General features: G+C 44.3%; 1 protein-coding gene and 1 long non-coding RNA gene across 3 annotated transcripts in view; both read right to left on the reverse strand.

Moving 5' to 3' along the window:
• The window catches only part of LOC307218974, a 95,304-nt gene that overhangs the window by 44,322 nt on the left and 31,221 nt on the right, over window positions 1–19,761 (reverse strand). The window lies entirely within an intron of this gene.
• The window catches only part of COLGALT2 (collagen beta(1-O)galactosyltransferase 2), a 56,322-nt gene that overhangs the window by 17,058 nt on the left and 19,503 nt on the right, over window positions 1–19,761 (reverse strand). Inside the window, exons 1-5 of one of the 2 annotated variants that reach the window (XM_079981398.1) lie at window positions 17,582–17,634; window positions 8,724–8,834; window positions 8,066–8,183; window positions 7,018–7,152; window positions 3,101–3,305 (exon numbers count right to left, since the gene is read on the reverse strand). In XM_079981398.1, the coding sequence (XP_079837524.1) occupies window positions 3,101–3,305; window positions 7,018–7,152; window positions 8,066–8,183; window positions 8,724–8,834; window positions 17,582–17,619 (607 nt within the window). In that variant the 5' untranslated portion in view covers window positions 17,620–17,634. Of the gene's footprint in view, window positions 1–3,100; window positions 3,306–7,017; window positions 7,153–8,065; window positions 8,184–8,723; window positions 8,835–17,581; window positions 17,635–19,761 lie in introns of those variants that run through there. The other variant, XM_079981397.1, reaches the window with a different exon arrangement.

Consider the following 19,761-nt stretch of genomic DNA (forward strand, 5'->3'; position numbering starts at 1 on the left):
AGTTGCAAGTGCTTGATTGGTTAAAAAAAAAAAAAAGATTAGAAAAAAGCATCTCAGATGAATTGTGGGGAAAAATATTTACTTCCTACACAGCTTTCTCACCTTGTAGAAAAAGAAAATTTTAATAAGATGTTATATAGTGTCATCTTCACACTGTCTAGCAAAGTTATACCCCCGATGTCAGTGGAATATGTTGGAAATGTGAGGAGAAATTGCAGACTGTATTCCTGTTTGGTGGATATGTGAGAAGATTAAGAATGCTTAGGAAAAGATTACTAAGAATATATACAAGAAATAAAAGGATATCACATACATATGAATCTGCCACTAATAAGTCTTCTATTGGGTGAGATTACGACACTGAAATTTAGTTGGGCTTTTTAAAACTGTGGCCAAAGTACTGTACTGACAGCAGCCAAATGGTATAATCCAATAGTTCCAACAGAATGAGAATAGATGGATAATATTTGGTGTGTAGCTGGAATGGCAGGCAGAGCCACCCAAAGCCGCTTGCATTGGACTGGGGGAGATTTGGACTGGGTAAAGGTGTATCCCGAACCATCCCTGCTGGTTTCTGTGGGCTCCAGACACCTGCAGAGTGATGTCAGCAGACTTGATAAGCTTCAGAAGAGTTTTGGTGTCCTGTGACTTCAGACCAAGAATTCTGCCTGTGGCAAATTCAGGATTACAACTGAAAGCGTACTGAGGAGGAAGCAATAGCTAATACTGGTTCCTTGTGCAATGCACATGTTTGAAAACCCAAGTTTGCCTTCACTCGTTGTTCAGCCTTCACATTTGTGCTTCAATAGAACAAGATGTGAAACTGCTGTGCTACCAAAGCACACCAGGCAAAAAGGAAGAATGTCATAACCAGGTGCAGGACTCAGCCCAATGTCATTAGCTACCCATTAGGCAACAGACTCCGGATACAGCTCAGCACAGCACTGGAACACAGGCCCCTTGACAGAGACACTTGGGATGAGACCCAAAAGAAGAGACAGCTGAAGCTTGTACAGTGGTACCTCGGGTTACATATGCTTCAGGTTACAGACTCTGCTAACCCAGAAATAGTACCTCGGGTTAAGAACTTTGCTTCAGGATGAGAACAGAAATCGTGCTCTGGCGGCACGGCAGCAGCAGGAGGCCCCATTAGCTAAAGTGGTGCCTCAGGTTAAGAACAGTTTCAGGTTAAGAACAGACCTCCGGAACGAATTAAGTACTTAACCTGAGGTCCCCCTGTATTGCTATTTTTGCCATACCAGTTACACAGTGAAACCATTGTGTGTGCACATGTGATTCTCTCCTGAACATGCGTGTCCCTTCTTTAGTTGGCATTTGAGCCTGCTGTAGATCAGGAATAGCAGCCCTAATAGGAAGCAGAAATTCAGGCTACTCAGAAGCTGACTTCCAATGTGAAGTTCAAAACAGATAATTCAAGCTCTTACTAGCCCTTCCCACCCCTGCTTGCACCAGTAGTCCCTTTGTTTTGATTTTCCAGGAGAGGGGAATCCAAGCTCAAAAACTGAACATTTTCATGCAGACACAATCTGCTGTGACAGCTACAGCGGCACAGATTATTAATAGCAGAACCCCCAGGTATTGTTTTTAGAAGTCTGGGGTTGCCTGTAGAAAGGGCTGTTGTGCATTGGCCCCATTATGAACTCTATTTTCTAAGGCAAGCAGCTGACTACGGTTCTTGCCAAACCACAGTTCAACTGCCAGGTATCATTATGGGGAATGGGTGAAAGTATATCTTGATGTGAAGGGATTGGGCAGTGATTTAATCCATTTCTTGCACATCCGGCTCTCTCATTCCCCAGCCTCAGGCCTGCTTTCCTGTGTAAAACTATTTCCACGATCATTTCAAAGCAATACTTTTCGTCCTCTTTAGTAGTATCATCTCCTTTCAAGTCATTTGCTTTGTTTTCCTTTTCCCTCTCTACCCGCTTTCCTTTTCCCTTGTGCCTCTGATCATAAGCCCGTGTGCAGCATCTTGCTTTTAATCTCTGTAGGGTATTCAATAACATGTTAGACGTTTTATAAGTCCGCTCACCCTCATTGGTGGGCGGTGTTGTGGCCAGGCCTCAGGCCCACAAGTGATCCGACAAATGGCAGGCCAGATCGCCTGGCTGCCAGCTATTGGCCAATGCTGGAAGCTCTTGGACAGGTGTTCTGCTGGCAGCAGGCCCAAACAGCCAATGGGGACGCTTGGACCCGCTCCCAGGGGTCGCTGAATTGTGGCCTGCCTAGAAGTCTTTCCTGCCTTTTTTGTTGATCTCCTGCAGACCCTCCCTCAATCTGTTTCCTTTTTCTTGTGCTTTGGCCTTGCTATGGACCAAGTCGGCCATAGTATTAACAGGGATGGGCAGGAATTTTTCCATTTGGCAAACTGGCACTGGCCATCTGGTTTTTGCCTGGTTTTGTTACAACTTTGTTAGGTGGTAAGGCACTGGGTTAACCTAGATCTTTGGTGAAGAGGAGGTTGCAGCCTCTGCCTGCCCCTCCTTTAGGAAAAGGGTATCCTATTAAAAGGATCCGGGAGGAGTGGATTCTGTCTGACACCCAGTTAGGGCCATACCACTCCTCCAACGGGGGTCCTGCATTCTCTACTGTAACCAATAAGGGGAAGATTGCCCTTGAGTTGGTTTGCTTTCGGGGGGGGGGGTCACCACTGCCAATCGCTCACCCACCTGCCACTACTCACCCGCTCACCACCGCCACCAAACACCAGCATTCCCTATCAGTCTTATACATGGAAAAACATGGTAGGTTGTTTGCTCCTTTGATTAAGGATCACATCATTAACACAGGACAATTATGCTCCTGCTTAATGGTTCAAAGTGAAACCCTCTAGCTACAAATTGTGAAAGGAATGGCTGATCACCACATGGTCCCTTAGTGTTCATGCATGAGTACAAAAGACGGCACATGTGTACTGCCATTGTCACTCTAAACACTGTTAGAGTTCAGGGTTTTTGTTTTTAAAATAGTAATACCGTAAATTGTTTCTCTTCGAGTTGTCACAAATAGGTAATTTAAACCCTCCCTGGATTCACTGCATTCTCCAATCCGTTATTCCATAGCTAGTTCAGAGGTCTACCTGCTTGTCGACTTGAGAAGGCGAAGACAATGATGTCATCAAAGGTCCAGGTATAATCCTGATGTGGGGGATAAAACACCAGTTTATCTGACGCCTCTTTTCTCAGGTCAATCAGGAATGTGGAGTGAACCATTGGGACTGCAAAGCAACCAGTCCTCTTCCACTCCCTGATCAGGGCATAATCTGGTGTTCTCTTGTAGTAGCCCTAGAATAAAATGATTGTACAAGCTCATTAAAACGAGAATCATTTCAGCTAGCAGCAAAAGCCCACAATCTGAAGGTACACAATCTGTAGGACTGTCCAGATCTAGAAATCCAATCACCTAACAAAAGCCTTGCAGCACCTGTTTATGTTAACTTGTTTTATGCAACACTTTTCAGGTGTAAACAATCCATGCCCCAAAGCAGCTTGCAGAAATATAAAAACAGAGACATCAATAAAGGAATTCATACAATAAAAAAGAAAGAACACCAAAAGTCAGACAAAAGGAGGTTGCTAAGGCTAAGCACATACTATCTGTTTTATTTTACCCCATTTAAAATAATTCTTGGCCACCTTAAAACAACCCACTCAAAAAAGAAAAAAGAAAAAAGATAATCAGCCAACCAAAACAATTTCTACAGCCCCAGAGAATAAAACAGCCCTCACATGACACTGATAAAGATTAGAGTTGGTATCTTTGGTAGCCTGTTCCAATGTGGTGGTGAGAGTGCAATAATGTCAGACCTCTTTAGATTTCCACCTCACGTTGTAAAAAAACATAACAGAGGGAGTTTGGTTAGGGTTGCTACCTTTGTTGCATGTTCGGACCAAGAAACCTCCCCCCTAAATAAATTCACACTTGACTCAAATTTTAGTTTGGTTTTTGGCAGAATTTAGGCCACAACTTTATTGATTACAGAAAGTGACTGGCTGCATAGGCTCTGGTTCGACTAGCTCCCTGCCTTGCAGGTAGCGCTGACCCAGGGCACCAGCATAGGTCAGCCAAGGGTGAACACCTGGATAAGCGGAAAGCCGGGAACGGGCTAACTCCGCCACCCAAATGTCCCCCTGGACTCAGGCACGGGCACAACCCCCTCCCAGGGGATGACCAAACCACCAAGTCCCTTGATTCCTTTAACGGAATACCCTTCACATAGGGATGGCGAGAGCGTTCTCCCATCCCTATCACCTGAACCAGAGCCTATCCGCAACCTTACAAGTTGTGACGATTTGCTGCGCGGCAGGCGAAACCCAAATGGCACCAGCCAATCAGCCAAGTGGGGAAAATTCCTGCCGTGCCCCTTCCCAACGACAGATGACACACGATGGCATAGCAAGGTCAAGCACAACAAGCTCTAAAAGTAGGGAGAGGTGGGCAGGTGTTCCGAATGCACGGGCTGAAAGAGGAAGCTGTGGGTCATGTGCATGCGTATATATAGGTCCCTCAATCCATTTGGACTGCGCCCCATTGGCCAGATGGAACCCAACATCGAGGGACCTACCAATCAGGTATTGTGGCTGACCAATCTTACCCACCCACAACACAGGGGATTGGTCTCCAGGTCTCACCGCAACACGTGCCCTCTTTGAGGGAGGACACGATTTCTGGCAAACTATATGACAGGGTTGGGATCATTTTCCCCCATCTGGTACTGAAGTGACTTCAAAACAATCCATTACAATCTGTTGCAGCCTAACAGGGTGCCCCCTCCTGAATTTGTCCTGCACGCACACACACACAAACGAATTTGTAAATGTGCCTGTGCCTGGCTACCCGGAGCTTAAATATATGACCTTTCACACACCCTTTCAAACACATGCATTTGGAGAGGATCCCTAAACTTGGGGGAGAGAGAGAGAACCTGAAATACAGGACAAAACTGTATCAATACAGGACGTAGCATTTTCCACTGGAAAATGGGACAATCTTGTATCATACAGGACAGGTGGCAACCCTAAGTTTGGTTGATAATTTTATGAAGTTTGGTGCTTCATGCCGCCAATACTACTTGGGACTCCAAAGACAAGCACCCCAGAGAACACACCTATTCCTTTAAAGAGGGGGATATAAGCCCACCCAAAAGAGGCCCAATGCCATCGTCCAGACGGAACAAATAAATGATAACCACTGAACAAGCTCAGCATCAATAACACTTCCATTGTACGCAGTAGGATTACCTGAGACTGAACACTCTGCAGGAAATACTTGGACCAGCAAGTATTAATGTCAATTTTTGAGAAAGGAGAGTGTACTGGAAGACGTACGGTGCCTTTGAAACAGGCTGTTTATTTAACAGATGTATATGATGAGCAGATAGGAAGCAAGTATTAGGTCCTAGGACACCAGTATTCTGACAAGCTGCTCCTTCCAGTCAGAAACATTATCTTGGCAAGCTCTTTTCCCCCCTCTCCACATTCAAGACAGAAAAAACTTCTTGGTTTGCAGAAAGCACCAGTGCAAAACCCATCCAGAAAGAGCATCAGCTTAGACTAGCTGTTGTCCAAATGTCCACTTGTAGGCCGAACAAAAACACATTTAGCATAATTAAGGAGCATATTTAAAATATGAATTTTTACAATCCAAGCTTCTTCTATGTCACTGGCCTATGGGAAATTGACTGGATTATTTTTGTTATGGCAATGTGTTCAACATCTGGACACAAGGTGAAGAGAATCTGAAAGCTTTTTATCACTCAGGAAGGAATACCACAGATGGAACATCTTTAAATAACTTTTTACAGCTCCCTAGAACTCTCCTTGGGTTGTTTGGCTAGGACAAGGGCACCTGAAATCACGGCATAGTCTCATGCCTAGTAAACATTCTCCCAAACTGGGCAATTCTTAGCATGCTCAGACAGACTGGGGTTTGGTGGGGTTTTTTGCACAAATCACGCTACCAGAACTTTCAGCAATGGAAACAACTGCCTAAGAGTCCACCCTGAAAAAACTGCTCTCCAGAGCCCACTGCCAAGTTATGAGAACAGTGTGACACAGACAGAGGCAGATCTGAAGGTCATTCCAAACACCAAGTTGCTAAAACAATCACATTGAGAGAGTAGCTTCTCATGCAGAGGTGTGCATGCTATTTTGTTGCCTTGGTTTTCACTATTATCAACAATTCCTTGTGGATTTGCTGGGAGTTGTTTCCACTTGTCAGAAATATGGACCCCAAATGGTCTGCAAACCAAGGCTAGCTGACAAACCTAGCGCTGAACAGTAATCAGCTCCAGAGAACTGCAGCTACCAGGCTGCTCCAGCTGCACACAGATCTCAGACTGTGAGCAATTAATCCCAGAGGGGAAAAGGCATGAGTGAAATCATTGGACTCTAATTGCATTACAAAAAAAAAAAGACAAACGAGGAGTGGCAGAGGAAAAACAGTGTTTTGTTTCATCTTAAGAAGCCTGCAAGATGCAATTCCTTTTCGAGAATCTTTCTTTCAAAGGCTTCATTTCTCCAGCGAATATATTGGATTGATTTTGACAAAATCTTTTGCCATAAAGGGACTGCAAAGATACACTTTAATTACAATAACTCTATCATAAATTACTATGCTAACCAGCCACCTGGTGCATGGAAGGCTTCTGCCAGAAACCCCCAAAAATCCAAATTTGCCATTTATGAAAATACAAACTTCTAGGTCCCATGGGAGATAGGAACATCTAAGTAGTGTCCATCAAAGACATGGAGGCTGGAAAGGGGTTTCAACAATCATTGCATGGGATATTTGTCTCTTAACAGCGCCCTCATTTTGATACCAGCTGCAGAGAACAAAGAATGCACACAATACAATAATACACATGATACATATCTTACACATTTATTAATTCATCCCCTGTATCCTTGCCATTCTTCTATACTTGCTTTCAAGCCCTGAGACAGGGATCTGTCTGTTTGGGTGGTGTATAAGTAACAGTAAAGAAACATCTCTTGCCTGAGGGGTCATTCCACACCAGAAGTTAGAGTAGAGAGCACGAGATTCAAGCATTGGCGCCACAATGGTCTTATTTTCTGCTATCATGAGATTCAGAACTTCTGGGTTTGTCAGAAAATTATCAGCATCTATGAACTAGGAAAAGGGATTAAAAAAAAAAGCATGTGAGGTTTTGTGTGACTGGATCTGAAGAGTGTCTCTAATGTCCACAAACAAGACTTGGTTAAGAGCATTACCTATCTTGAGTTCTTGCAATGTTGCAAAATGAACAAAATAAGCAGACTTCCATCACATATCCATCAGCATTAAGCTAACATTTACCTTGTACTGAAGCCAACAGCAAATACTGGTCAACTTTGTAACTACTACTTTGCACATACCAAAAAGTGGTGATATTTAGTAAGGCCCTTGCATGGCTGAAATGAAGCCTCTAGACGTGTGAGACACAATCAACAAGAACAGAAACCCACAGGCCCTTCAGAGTGGGCCCAGCAAAGCAGTCCACAATGGAGACATTAGAGCAGGGATAAGAAATCTGTAACCCTCAGGAAGTTGTTTGACTACAACTCCCATCATCCCTGACTTTTGCCTAGGTTCACTGAGGCTGATGGGTGTGGGAGTCCAATATCATCTGGAGGGCCATAGGTTTCCAAATCCTGGAAAAGTGGGAGGTGTATAAATCAGCATGGTGGTTTTTCGGCTACAGTGGCAGTGTTCAAATATATGAAACACCCTGGAGTCATTCCTGGGTGCCTCAGCGTGTCAACCATTGAGGTGTCAAGGGTATTCATTAACATGAGGCAAATATAGTTAGACAAGAATTAATTTTGTTGTGTATGTTTGAACAAAGTAACACAGTGCTCTGGTGGTGGGTGGCAAAACAAGTTCTGAGAATCCACTCATCAACTACATCACATGTGGGACTTTGGGTCCTCCAGATGTTGTTGGGACTTTCATAACTCTCATGAGCCCAGCATGCAAATGCCCAGCATGCAAATCAAGGGAAGGAAGGAAGCCTAACCAGCCAGAACTTTAATTCTTATTTTACCATGATGTAATCAGACCACTTTTCCTTGGCAGTTCTCAGAGCAGTCTGCCTCAGTTTCATCACATGGGTAAACCTGGAGTTTGGCCAGTGTTTGGGCCCAATTTCCTCCGGGTAAGACCTATAAAACAAAGAACAAAAAGGGAAAACATGCAGCCCTCTTGTCATGTTAATGCTGCGCAGCTCCTGCAGGATCGCTGGGTATTATTTCTCTCCTGACTTTGGTGTTTTAATTAAAAACTGAAAGGGGGGGGGGGGAGCAAATTCACTAAGTCACCTCAAATGCTCCAAAAATGTAAGGGTAAAGAAAGGACGTTTCAGAGCAAAGAAAACACTCTCCAAATTTATTCCTGGAGTGTGTACCCAGGACACAGGGGAACATACACCATCACTGCGCTTCCTGCCCAACACGAGTGCTGTGAATTAAATAGAACTTGGACGTGGGGGGGGGGCACACCCAACAGCTCTTTTCCCACCCCAGCTTTGAAAAAGATAGCATTTAGCCAAATTAAATTGCTTCTGGAATTTGCTATCACAAGTATGTGAAGAAGGCTTTTAAATAGCTTTAGAAAGGATTAGAACATTTCATGCTGTTTCCCTGAATATGCTTAGCTTTGTTACACGTGATTTTACTGGAAAAACCCAGCATTCGAATACTTACTGAGGGTCCCCCATGGGCCTCCACTCCACATAGTGATACAGTTTCTGTACATTCTTCAGCCACTCCCTCAGGATTTCTGTTGTGTTGTCAACATTGTGGTCAGTAGCTACCCTAAAGGAGGAACAGTAAATGTGCAGAGGGATTACTAAACATTCACCACCTTTCGGTCTTGAAGAGGCATGTGTTCACAGGTAACAGCCTCTCTGCCAATGCTTCATAGATGCACATTCAAACAGAGCACAGACTCCATTTTGGGTCTGAAATATTCACACAAATTCCCACCATTGGCATCTTAAAACAATACTGACTAGGCATTGAGTGATATTGTTCGTCAGGTCAACTTCAGCAACGGAGATGGAGTGGTGTGGGATTGCAGGGGGCTTAAAGACCTATCACTACTTCTGCAGCAAGGTCCCAAGCCCCCAGCCTCTCAGCTCGAAAAGGGAAGTGTTTTAGCCAATTAGAAGTCTTTTTACTCTTAGGAGCCAATCAGAACGAAAAGAGGATTGGCTCCTATGGTCATTCTGGAGAAGGGGCATGTGAAAAACACAGAGGATGAGTTGTTCTGTATGTTCCAAAGCTCACTTTCAAGAAAAAGGTGTGCACGTTCTGTTATGCACAATGGAACTTCAAGAAAAAAATTGACCATGTTGTTGGAACCTGTCTGTCTCAAGAGACAATGGAGTGCGTCACTAGGGGTGAAGTCAAACGGCATGAGAATCACAGTGCCTGCTGTGACTGCGGAGACCAGTAACTCGTAACTGCTGTTTCCCACATAGTTTTTGCTGTGTTAGCTTCACCAAAGTGACTTTCCCGGGGCACAAGCCTGGGCAATGTGTATGGAAGTCCTGGGCTGCTCAGATGACAAGACTAATTTGGTCCAAAGGAAAGCAGGTAAGTGGCCATTTGGCACCAGCTTGGCTGCAGGGGTTGCTGGAAGGAGGTGTACAAGGCTCCATCATCTTAGGGACGCCACTTAATGTAGGATTTACTCCTTAGCCCTTTCTGCTGCAAAAATGTCCCATAAGGCAGTGGATAATTTGCCCATCTACATCATGGGAAATAGAACTAGCTGAAAAGCAGCAGAGGAAGATCTGCATTGATTACTACAATGCAATCCTCATTGTTATTATTGTATAATCTTAAATGGTTCTGACTTTCCTTAAGAGACCCCACACTTCTGAATTTGCCACTATACTACTATGTAGCCATGGGCACACATTCAAGCTTAATCAAAATATGGCAAAAATCAGAACAAAGGAGGCTAAGCTTTAGCTCAGGCATAGGCAAACTCGGCCCTCCAGACGTTCTGGGACTACAACTCCCATCATCCCTGACAACTGGTCCTGTTAGCTAGGGATGATAGGAGTTGTAGTCCCAAAACATCTGGAGGGCCGAGTTTGCCTATGCCTGCTTTAGCTAAACAGGCTGCAAAGATACTTCCAAATGCAATTATTTTAATAGGTCCTTCTATATAAATTACTTTATGCTACAAAGACTGTGTGGGCTGCATTGATAATGTCCATCTGTGAGATTAAGAAAGAATACGGAATGTGAGTGATTTTCTAAACCTCACAAGGCAGCATTTTTTGCAGCTTCTTCATTAGAAGACAGGCTGACACACATCCAGGCCTGTCATTGCTGCTAGGCAATGTCTGTATGCACTGCAAGGGGAGAGGGGGTTGTGAATAGACCACGACTCACTGTAATTTCACTGTCTGAAATGACTGAGGAGAAAGTGTTTGCCTGCAGTCACTTTGCTCCATCTGGAAACTATGCATCTGCGCAACTAAACAAACAAATACTTCTCTACTTCTACAAAACAAGATGGTCCCCTCAAGAAGAGTCCCTGACCTTTTCCATTGTCCATATACTCTGAAGCCACCTTTTCAGTTACAGCACCTTGGGGAATATTCCATTCCAGCCCTACTCAGAGTAAAGGAGTTAATAAACATGAACTTAAATTCATTGTCCAATAGGCCTACATAGTTGACTGAATCCCCAAACTCTAAAACACTCCCTAGAGTGTTTCATCTGGCATGGAGGCTGTCGTCATTTGGGTGCCAGGTAAAAACCTCTCTAAAAAATAAAATAAAATAAGTCAAGCATTTAGATGGAGTTTTTAATGCTACTTTTATCTTTTTTGTTTTACCCTGCTACCATTTTACGCTGCTCTTGTGTATGGATTGTTGTTTGATGCTTTAAATCTTGTTAGCCCATCAGACAGTTTATGATACTGAGGCATCTAATCATAGCCTGCATTTTTATTAAGGCTTGATCAGGGCCTGTATTTTAAAATGAGCTTAAAGATTTTCAAATGTTCATGCCAGGCAGAAGACCAGCTGCCTAAGAACCTTGGCAAGATGTTTATTCTCCTGGACAAGGGCCCCCCCTGATTTATAGCAGAAAACAATTCTCAAAGTCGTAAAAAGGGAATTACAGGCTGACAGCCAAGGTTACACTGACCCTACATATTACAGAGATAAAAAAGAGATAAACATAATTAAGAGTTGATAAATAGTAAAATAAAACTATGTGCCTCCCATTAAACTTGAGCCATATTTTCCTAAGGTTGAAAGGTCAAGAGCAGTGAAAAAGGCAACTGGCTTGGCTGGAGAAGATAGGTTTCTTCCTATCTTATTTTGAGGCTGGAAACTGTTCCTTCCTTTTTTACTTTGAAAAGGTTTATTCTTCTAAAAAGCTATCTATGTTATGTATTAAATATATTGGCTTAAATGTAATTATGCAAAGGATTTAGAAAGAAAGAAATGTTAAATCCTTATGCTAGATTCTTATTTCATATAGTTGGAAGAGATCACAGGGGCCATCAGCCATCAGCCCAGCCCCCCTGCCAAGCAGGAAACATCATTAGAGCACACATATGGTTGTCAGGCCTTTGTTTAAAGACCTCCAAGAGAAGGAGATCTTTCAATGATGATGTGAACTCAAGATCCTTGACATCTGTTTAAGATAAAAATTTAAGATTAAACCATCTGTTTTGGAGGGCAATAGGGCGAGGTGAGCTGGTAATTAAGGTTCCTTGTTGAGACACATGTAAGATATATTACTACTTATTTGTCATTTATAGATAGAAGAATATATAGCTTTTTGTTTCCCATAAAAGGGCAAAAGGAAATGGGTGTATCTTTTGTGATTGGTTCTAGCAAACAGCCAATAGGAATTTCAACCAGGCTGATTGGACAGAGGCAGCCACAGGAGGAGCAAGGGGGCTGGATTAAGGAAATATAAGTGCTGGCCAGAATGGCAGGAGGCCAGGCCAGAGCTTGGTAACCATATACCACTGTGCCTCATATTTATTTGTCTGACAAATAAATTATTATTTTAATTTCTCTATTGCTGCGTTGAATATTTCATGCCAGTTAAGCGTTAACCACAAGCAGGGTGCTACAATACCTGGAGTGGTATAGAAATTTCAAATTAAACTAAACACAGAGAACTCTACACCAAATTATTTACAATCAATAAAAATTTTGTCACTGACTTTGGATAGCTTGGCACAACCACATTTGGGCATTTCCTCCTGCATGGCAGTGAATGCATGCACTTTTAATGGCACCCGGATGAGGCCATTATATATACAGATAGGTGCTTGAGCCAAAACTCACTCAGTGATGAAAAGGAGGGGGGAGATCCTCCAATATTATTAAGCTACTTTCACAGCAGACAGATGGCTAAAATCTGGTGGTCACTGTACCCACCTAAATTCCACTCATGGTAAATCCACATAGATTAATGGACAGAATTTAGTATTGTTCATTAATTTCAGTGGAGTACTTTCGGTCATGCTCTAAGTATGACTAATGCTGGATACAACCCTCAGTTCACTACATGCTTATCAAAATAAGTTATTCATGGCACAATCCTGTATATATTTACTTAGGGGAGAAATTTGATTCAATTCACATTTAAAGGTGAGATTACCCAATTCACACTTTCCAGAACAATATGCTAACCAAAATTCTGTTAGCCTTCAAGTCGTACACCTTTGAATTTTGCAATGCAGTTTTCTAGTCAAGCTACACTGGGGAGAATGACAAAACTATTTAGCCAGTAGCAATCAATTTCAAAAATATAAATCACCCCATTCAAGTTTGCCCAAGCTAGCTCTATTCTTTATGTATTGAATTTATAAAACAAAGGGTTTTCTGTGTTGCCTCACTTTACTGTGTGGGAAACCAAACATAACAATGAAGGAGCTTTGAGACAATAGAACTTGCTTCTCCCAGTTAAACACGCAACAGAGCGGAGAAGGCTTCCTTATTTGACTGGATGAGACATAATGAAAGGAAACAGCTTACAAGAGCCATTTTCACTGAATGGGTTACCCAAAATGAACGCAAGGCGTACACAAATAGTCTCTTCATGGAGAGTCAGAATGAGCAGAGGTCATTTCTGATGTTATGTGAAAATGCGAGGATGGGGTGACATGGCCAGGGTGACAAGAATGTTTCTGTTGTGTATTTCCACCCCAGGTGGCAGGCAGATAGCCAGGCTTGGCCGACAAGCGCCCTGGAGGGGGGTGCAAAGAATGTTGCACTGTGTGGGCTTTCTCTAACCTGACCCATCTGACAGCAGCATGTGTAGAGTTTCGAATCGCATGCGTTATCAGGGAGAGATGAACACATGCTGAACCAGTGACTCAGCATTGGCTCATAACTGGAAAATGGGTGTAAAGCTCTTCATTTTTCCACTATCCACACCCCACTAATATGGGTTCTTCTAGTGGGGTTTCAAATGCGGAAGACAGGAGTGCCTGGCGTGCTCTGGTCCATGGCATCACGAAGTCGGACATGACCAAACAACAACAACAACTGGAAGCATGCCACACAAGAGAACAAGTAGTTAGGCACAAGATTTCAGCCCCAAAAGGGCTTTTAAAATTGAGGAAAAAACAGCATTTTTTTGTTTCAATTCATGTTTTGGATCCTCATTACCAGTGCTTTTTTCTAGAAAAAAGTGCCAGAACTCACCAAGATATCTCTCTCTCTCTCTCTCTCTCTCTCTCTCTTGTCCTCCCCCCACTTTGCGTTGCCCTCCCCTTCTTCAGCCTCTCCCCCACCTTGCCTTGTCTGCTTTTCACACCCACCCAGAATCCCACCCGCCCCTCCTCGTCCCTCCAGCCACACCTGCGCTCACCTCTAAGGCTTCCCCAGCCACAGAATGGGGCTGCTGCTTCCTCCCCCCTTTCTTTCTCTCCCCACAGACATGGAAAGAGTGAGCAGAGACAAAAGGGAAGTGGCGCTCATGCTCAGCCGGCCGCTCACAGCACCGTGAGGCAGCGGCATGGCTGCACATCCATGGGGAGAGCCGAGGAGGGACAATGCAACCTTCGGACTGAGAGGGCCTCCTTCGCCTCACCACTTCAGCCTCCTGCTGTTCACAGCCCCTCTTTTAGCCACGATGGCTTTCTTGCTCTCCCCACCCTCCATTTAGCTTATCGCTGGATTTGAAAAGAGAAAGAAGTGCCCGTACTGCATACCATTAGTACCACCAGAAAAAAGCACTGCTTGTTACTGTAAGGGACGCAGGTGGCGCTGTGGGTTAAAGCCTCAGCGCCTAGGGCTTGCCGATCGAAAGGTCAGCGGTTCGAATCCCTGCGGCGGGGTGCGCTCCCGCTGCTCGGTCCCAGCGCCTGCCAACCTAGCAGTTCGAAAGCACCTCCGGGTGCAAGTAGATAAATAGGGACCACTTACCAGCGGGAAGGTAAACGGCGTTTCCGTGTGCGGCTCTGGCTCGCCAGAGCAGCGATGTCACGCTGGCCACGTGACCCGGAAGTGTCTCCGGACAGCGCTGGCCCCTGGCCTCTTAAGTGAGATGGGCGCACAACCCCAGAGTCTGTCAAGACTGGCCCGTACGGGCAGGGGTACCTTTACCTTTACCTTTACCTTGTTACTGTAAAGATACATGTGAACAATGGATTCAGTGTCCATGGGTTAAATTGCCTCATGTGGCAATCTCAAAACTCTTTTGAAAACTCTTTGTCGAAATGCACTATGTGAATAATAATAATAATAATAATAATAATAATAATAATAATAATATTTATACCCCACCCATCTGGCTGGGTTTTACCAGCCACTCTGGGTGGCTTCCAGCAAAATATTAAAATACAATAATTCATCAAATATTAAAAGCTTCCCTAAACATAAGATGTATATAGCCACACAAACATTTTTAAAACTCTTGCAACACCATATGGGTTTTGCTGCCCATACACACAGTTGTGCTATTCCACATTTACTCCTTGAACTGCTACCTTTCTCCTTAACAAAACACACACACACCCCAAGTTACAAGGATCAGAGAGTCTATGTCCAAGAGATACACACATCAAACCCTTAAAGCACATCTGAAGCCGCTTTCCACTTCCAAAGAACTCGGGGCACTGTGGACTGTTAAGAGTGGCTGGGAATTCTGTGAGGGGTAAATGATGGCGCCCAAAATTCTTTGAGAGGGAAAACCGTGTTTTAAATGTACAGTTTATATGAAGCCTTACATGCTGCAACCGACAACCGAGATTTAGACATCTAGCCAAAACTTTTACGTTATCAGAACCAGAACATTCTGGTGCAGCAAACATGGCTATCTGCCTCTTCGACCAAAGAACTAACGGTGGTGTATTCAACAGAGTTTAGATCTAGATAATTCTAAGCAACCCAGCCAGAAAGTTAAGTAAAAAGTTCCATCAACTTTCTCCCCTTTTATATTCCTGTTTTGAGCTTCTACTTCATTGCTGTTTATTTACTTTGACCCTGGTGTCAGGGGAGGGAAGAGCAGTCTATTTTGCCAGTTTTCATCCTTGAAGGAAAATTACCAAAACTTCCTACTAAAGGGAACACCGTGTGCCTTCTGCCACAGTGTGGTCCATGCAGCAGAAGCAGAGAAACATTCCCCCTAACACAAACACCAATGTGTTTTCCCCACTCCACACCCCAACTTAATAGTCATTAATCATCACTCATGTAGGTTGGAAGGGTTGAGGGCTGGACTCAGGTAAAAATCCCCACACCCCTTATTCTAGATAGAGAGAAAGGGAAAGAATCTACACAACATAAATTTATTTAAATAGTTGTTCCCTCTCCCCAAGGGAACAGTAGTTTGGGTTAGGGTGGGGCTACTAATCCAACAGAGAAGTCTCACAATGTTCACCCTAACTATTGTGCCCCATAGTGTGAGACCCACTTCAGGGTGGTGTGAATAATGAGCAAGACTAAACATATGGGTCTCTGGCTGAGTACGTACTAGACCTTTAAAACACAGGCTTTTACTTAAAGAATTCTGGGCACTACCAAGAACACTGGATATTGCAATTCCCAGAATTACTTGGAGATTGATAGCAATGAAAGTTAAAATTGCTGTGTACACCACCTTGAGTTCCTTGAGGAACAAGTGGAATATAATTGTAACGACATATTAAATTATCAGACCTCCCCCATGCAGGAACAGGGCAATCGTGGTGAGCAGACTCTTGTTGTGATAGCCCCCTGCAACAGATCTGCTCCAATTCCACCTGCTGTTCCAGATACCTTTTAAAACGGCTGGCAGCTGGACCAGGATACCGGAAGCCTAGGACAAGGTAAGGCTGCCATTTGTGTGCCTCCCATCCTCCTGGCTAAGGATCTCCTGGCCTGGGCTGATGGTGCTGCTCTCCTGGAAGTGTTCTGAACGAGGCAGAACAAAGCTGGCTGCAGCAGAGTATAAGAGAGTCATCAGACTACCTGGTTTTGATTAAATGTGTGATTGTCAAGATGGCAGACTCGCTCTGCTCTCCCTTCACTGAGAGCTAGTGGTGGTGGAGAAAGGGAGAGGGAATGCTGATAAAAGTAAGAGAAGCAAATCTGTTCCACAATTACAGTCTAGAAAAATAGCATGCTGCTATATGCCTTCAGAGCCAGGTGTGCTGGGTCCTTTTCAAAGTGTAGCTTGTAAAGAGTATTCTGAGAGGAGGAAGAATCCCCACGGGGCATTTTCCGGCCCATCAAATCAGTCTTCAGGTATGTGAAATGTCAGTGAAGATTTTCTAAAATACTATGTTGATATTTCAATAAAATGTCCATGACAAAAAGTATTTGAAATAGGATATCCCATCTTTCAACCATAGTTTGCAGAGCAGCTTGAAAATTAACATGTGCTAGTTGGTCAAAGGTTCCTAGCGACACTCAAGTCATTTGCATCAGTGCAACAGAGATAATATAATAAGCAACTATTACCAGTCCAGCTGCTACTAGGAAAATGTATGCTAAGTCTCTTCCTCCGTTAACTGTTCCTATTTTATGTGTAGAACTATATATCATTAAAAGGTAAAGGTACCCCTGCCCGTACAGGCCAGTCTTGACAGACTCTGGGGTTGTGCGCCCATCTCACTTAAGAGGCCAGGGGCCAGCGCTGTCCGGAGACACTTCTGGGTCACGTGGCCAGCGTGACATCGCTGCTCTGGCCAGAGCCAGAGCCGCACACGGAAACGCCGTTTACCTTCCCGCTGGTAAGCGGTCCCTATTTATCTACTTGCACCCGGAGGTGCTTTCGAACTGCTAGGTTGGCAGGCGCTGGGACCGAGCAGCGGGAGCGCACCCCGCCGCAGGGATTCGAACCGCCGACCTTTCGATCGGCAAGTTAACTGTTCCTATTTTATGTGTAGAACTATATATCATTAGCCTGTGTACAAAGAGGAGCAGTTCCCTGCTTAGCTCCTTGTACCACATCATGACTAGCAAGGGGTTAAAGGTAATTCAAAACAGTAAAAGTTACAGAATTTTACAAATCTGTGAACCGTGCAAATCATGCAGAAGTTAGGGTTACCCAGACATGCAATTTAAAAGTGTTGGACATATGTATACCAAGACTGCAGGTGGTGAGGCCTGTGTCCCTGCCTCATGGATTTGGGGGGACTGTTCACAAATTCAGTTAGTCTCCTCTGTTCTGATGTCAGCTATATTCCTGTGGTGGAGCTTATTGGAAAATTACCCAGGGAGTGGACAAAGCACAGTGAGTTCTCTTTTGCCCATCTGCATTCCTAAACATGACTCTGCATTTTCCTCTTATGAAAGATACTCCTGTTTGGTGAATGGAATGACACACACAGAGAAAGAGAGAGATCTGTATGAGTTTGCACTGGCTGAGGCTACAGTTAGGAGATGGAAGAGGAGAAAGAACTTTAATACTATCACTGCTAAGGAACAGAGAATGTTGTGACTACATTGTGGCTTTAAGGAGCTGTTTTACCTCAGGATCCTGACATTCTTGTAGAAACAGGTTGCATTTACAGAAAGCAAAACCTGTCAGGAATATTGTGGCTTCAGAAGAGAGAATGAAAATGCTTTCTACTTGGTGAACAGGAGAATTCAAACACCACCTAATTTATTTAGAAGTGATCTGCTGATTTGGGAATGTGGGAAAAGGTAACGAAGAGTTGTAGAGTTGTACCCTACAGACTTCCTCTCTCCGAGAATTGTACAAAGGGAGTCCAGAGTGCGATTCACCCAATGAGCCCCGCCAGCGGAAGCCCACACAAGGAATGCCACCAGCGCAGCACAAGGAGTCCTCTCCCCTCCCCACATGCCCTCATGTCCCCTGAGCTGGCTTTGGGGAGGGTCCGGAGACCCCTCAGAACAGCCTCCAGAGGGAGGCGTGCCTTGCAGGGTGGAGCAAACTGCTTAGAACTGCATTCAATTCCTCCCTCATAATCTCAAGCAGAATTCTCAGCCTTCACACTACAGATTCATTATAACTAGACAAATACCCAGCACCAGTTTACTGTTTCAGTAGAGCTTTTCCACCCTTCCTGGGGGTGGAGGTGAGAACTGCTCATATAAATCAGTGGAGAATTTGTAACGGGGATTTGTGGCTGGAAATCCAAATTAGCATCAGCCCCACCTTTAATCTATAATGTTGTTGCAGGTCACCCCAATATCTGAGCAGTGTGAGATTCCAGGGATTCAAGACACTTACCCAGGTTTTGTGTTTCCTTTTGGAAATGTGACGCAGTGGAGACTGCGGTGTTTTTATGACATATGGTTTATTTAAACATATATGCAACCCGAGCCTGTGATGGAGGGGTTCACAGCATTAACACTCCAAAAGGGTCTTGTTTCTCCTGTAGCCTTGGATTCAAGCAGAGATTCGGCCTGGTTTTCTCTCTCTCTCTCTCTCTCTCTCTCTCTCTCTCTCTCTCTCTCTCTCTCTGCTTTGCTTCTAGGTTGCACCACAGCTCTCCTTCAGACTCTGAGTTTCGTCCTTCTCACTATCTGTGTTTTGACCCCTTTGCTATCTCACACAGAGCTCCCTTCCTTTGCTCTCTTAATGGCCCGTCACCCAGGCGATTGCCTCATCAGGAAGCTAGCCTGGCTTATATCTTAACACTTGCTGACTCCAGGGGTTCAGGAAGCTAGCCTGGCTTGATTAGCTTTTAGCACTTGCTGGATCCAGGGATCAGAAAGCTTGATTATATTTTTTTAACACTATTGATCCAGGGAGAAGAGGGGTCTAGCACTCACAAACTCATAGCACTATTAACAGTGAGCTATATTGCAGGGTTACTGTACACTGCTTCAGATTAGCAAACTGCAATATGAGGATAACAATGCTGGAATGCAAGTGAGGCCAAGTGCCACTAGTAATCTTCTGATGTTAATGGGGTAGAGTAGGAAAATGGCTGAGAGCTCCCTCCAGCCAGCTTCCAGGAGACACGCACACCCAGTCTCTGCACAATGCATATTCCCAGCAGACCACACGGAGAAGGCACACAGACTATTTATATATAGCTCTACACATAAAATACCATATTGGCCTGAATATAAGCCTCACTTTTCCCCCAAATTCCAATCATGAAAAATTAAAGTGTGGCTTATATTCACAACCTTAAGGTATGCAGCCAGGAGCACAGGGCAAACAGTGCCAGGAGCGTGGCAAAGTGCCACCCACCCTGTGCATAGTTCCCCATGCTCTCCCCCAAGGCCGGGAAGGGAGAGAGCCAGCAACACAGCACAGCCCCCCCCCCCCCAGTATGCAGCCAGGAACA

The sequence above is a fragment of the Podarcis cretensis genome (genome assembly GCF_951804945.1).
Source record: "Podarcis cretensis genome assembly, chromosome: 6".
NCBI lineage: Eukaryota > Metazoa > Chordata > Lepidosauria > Squamata > Lacertidae > Podarcis > Podarcis cretensis.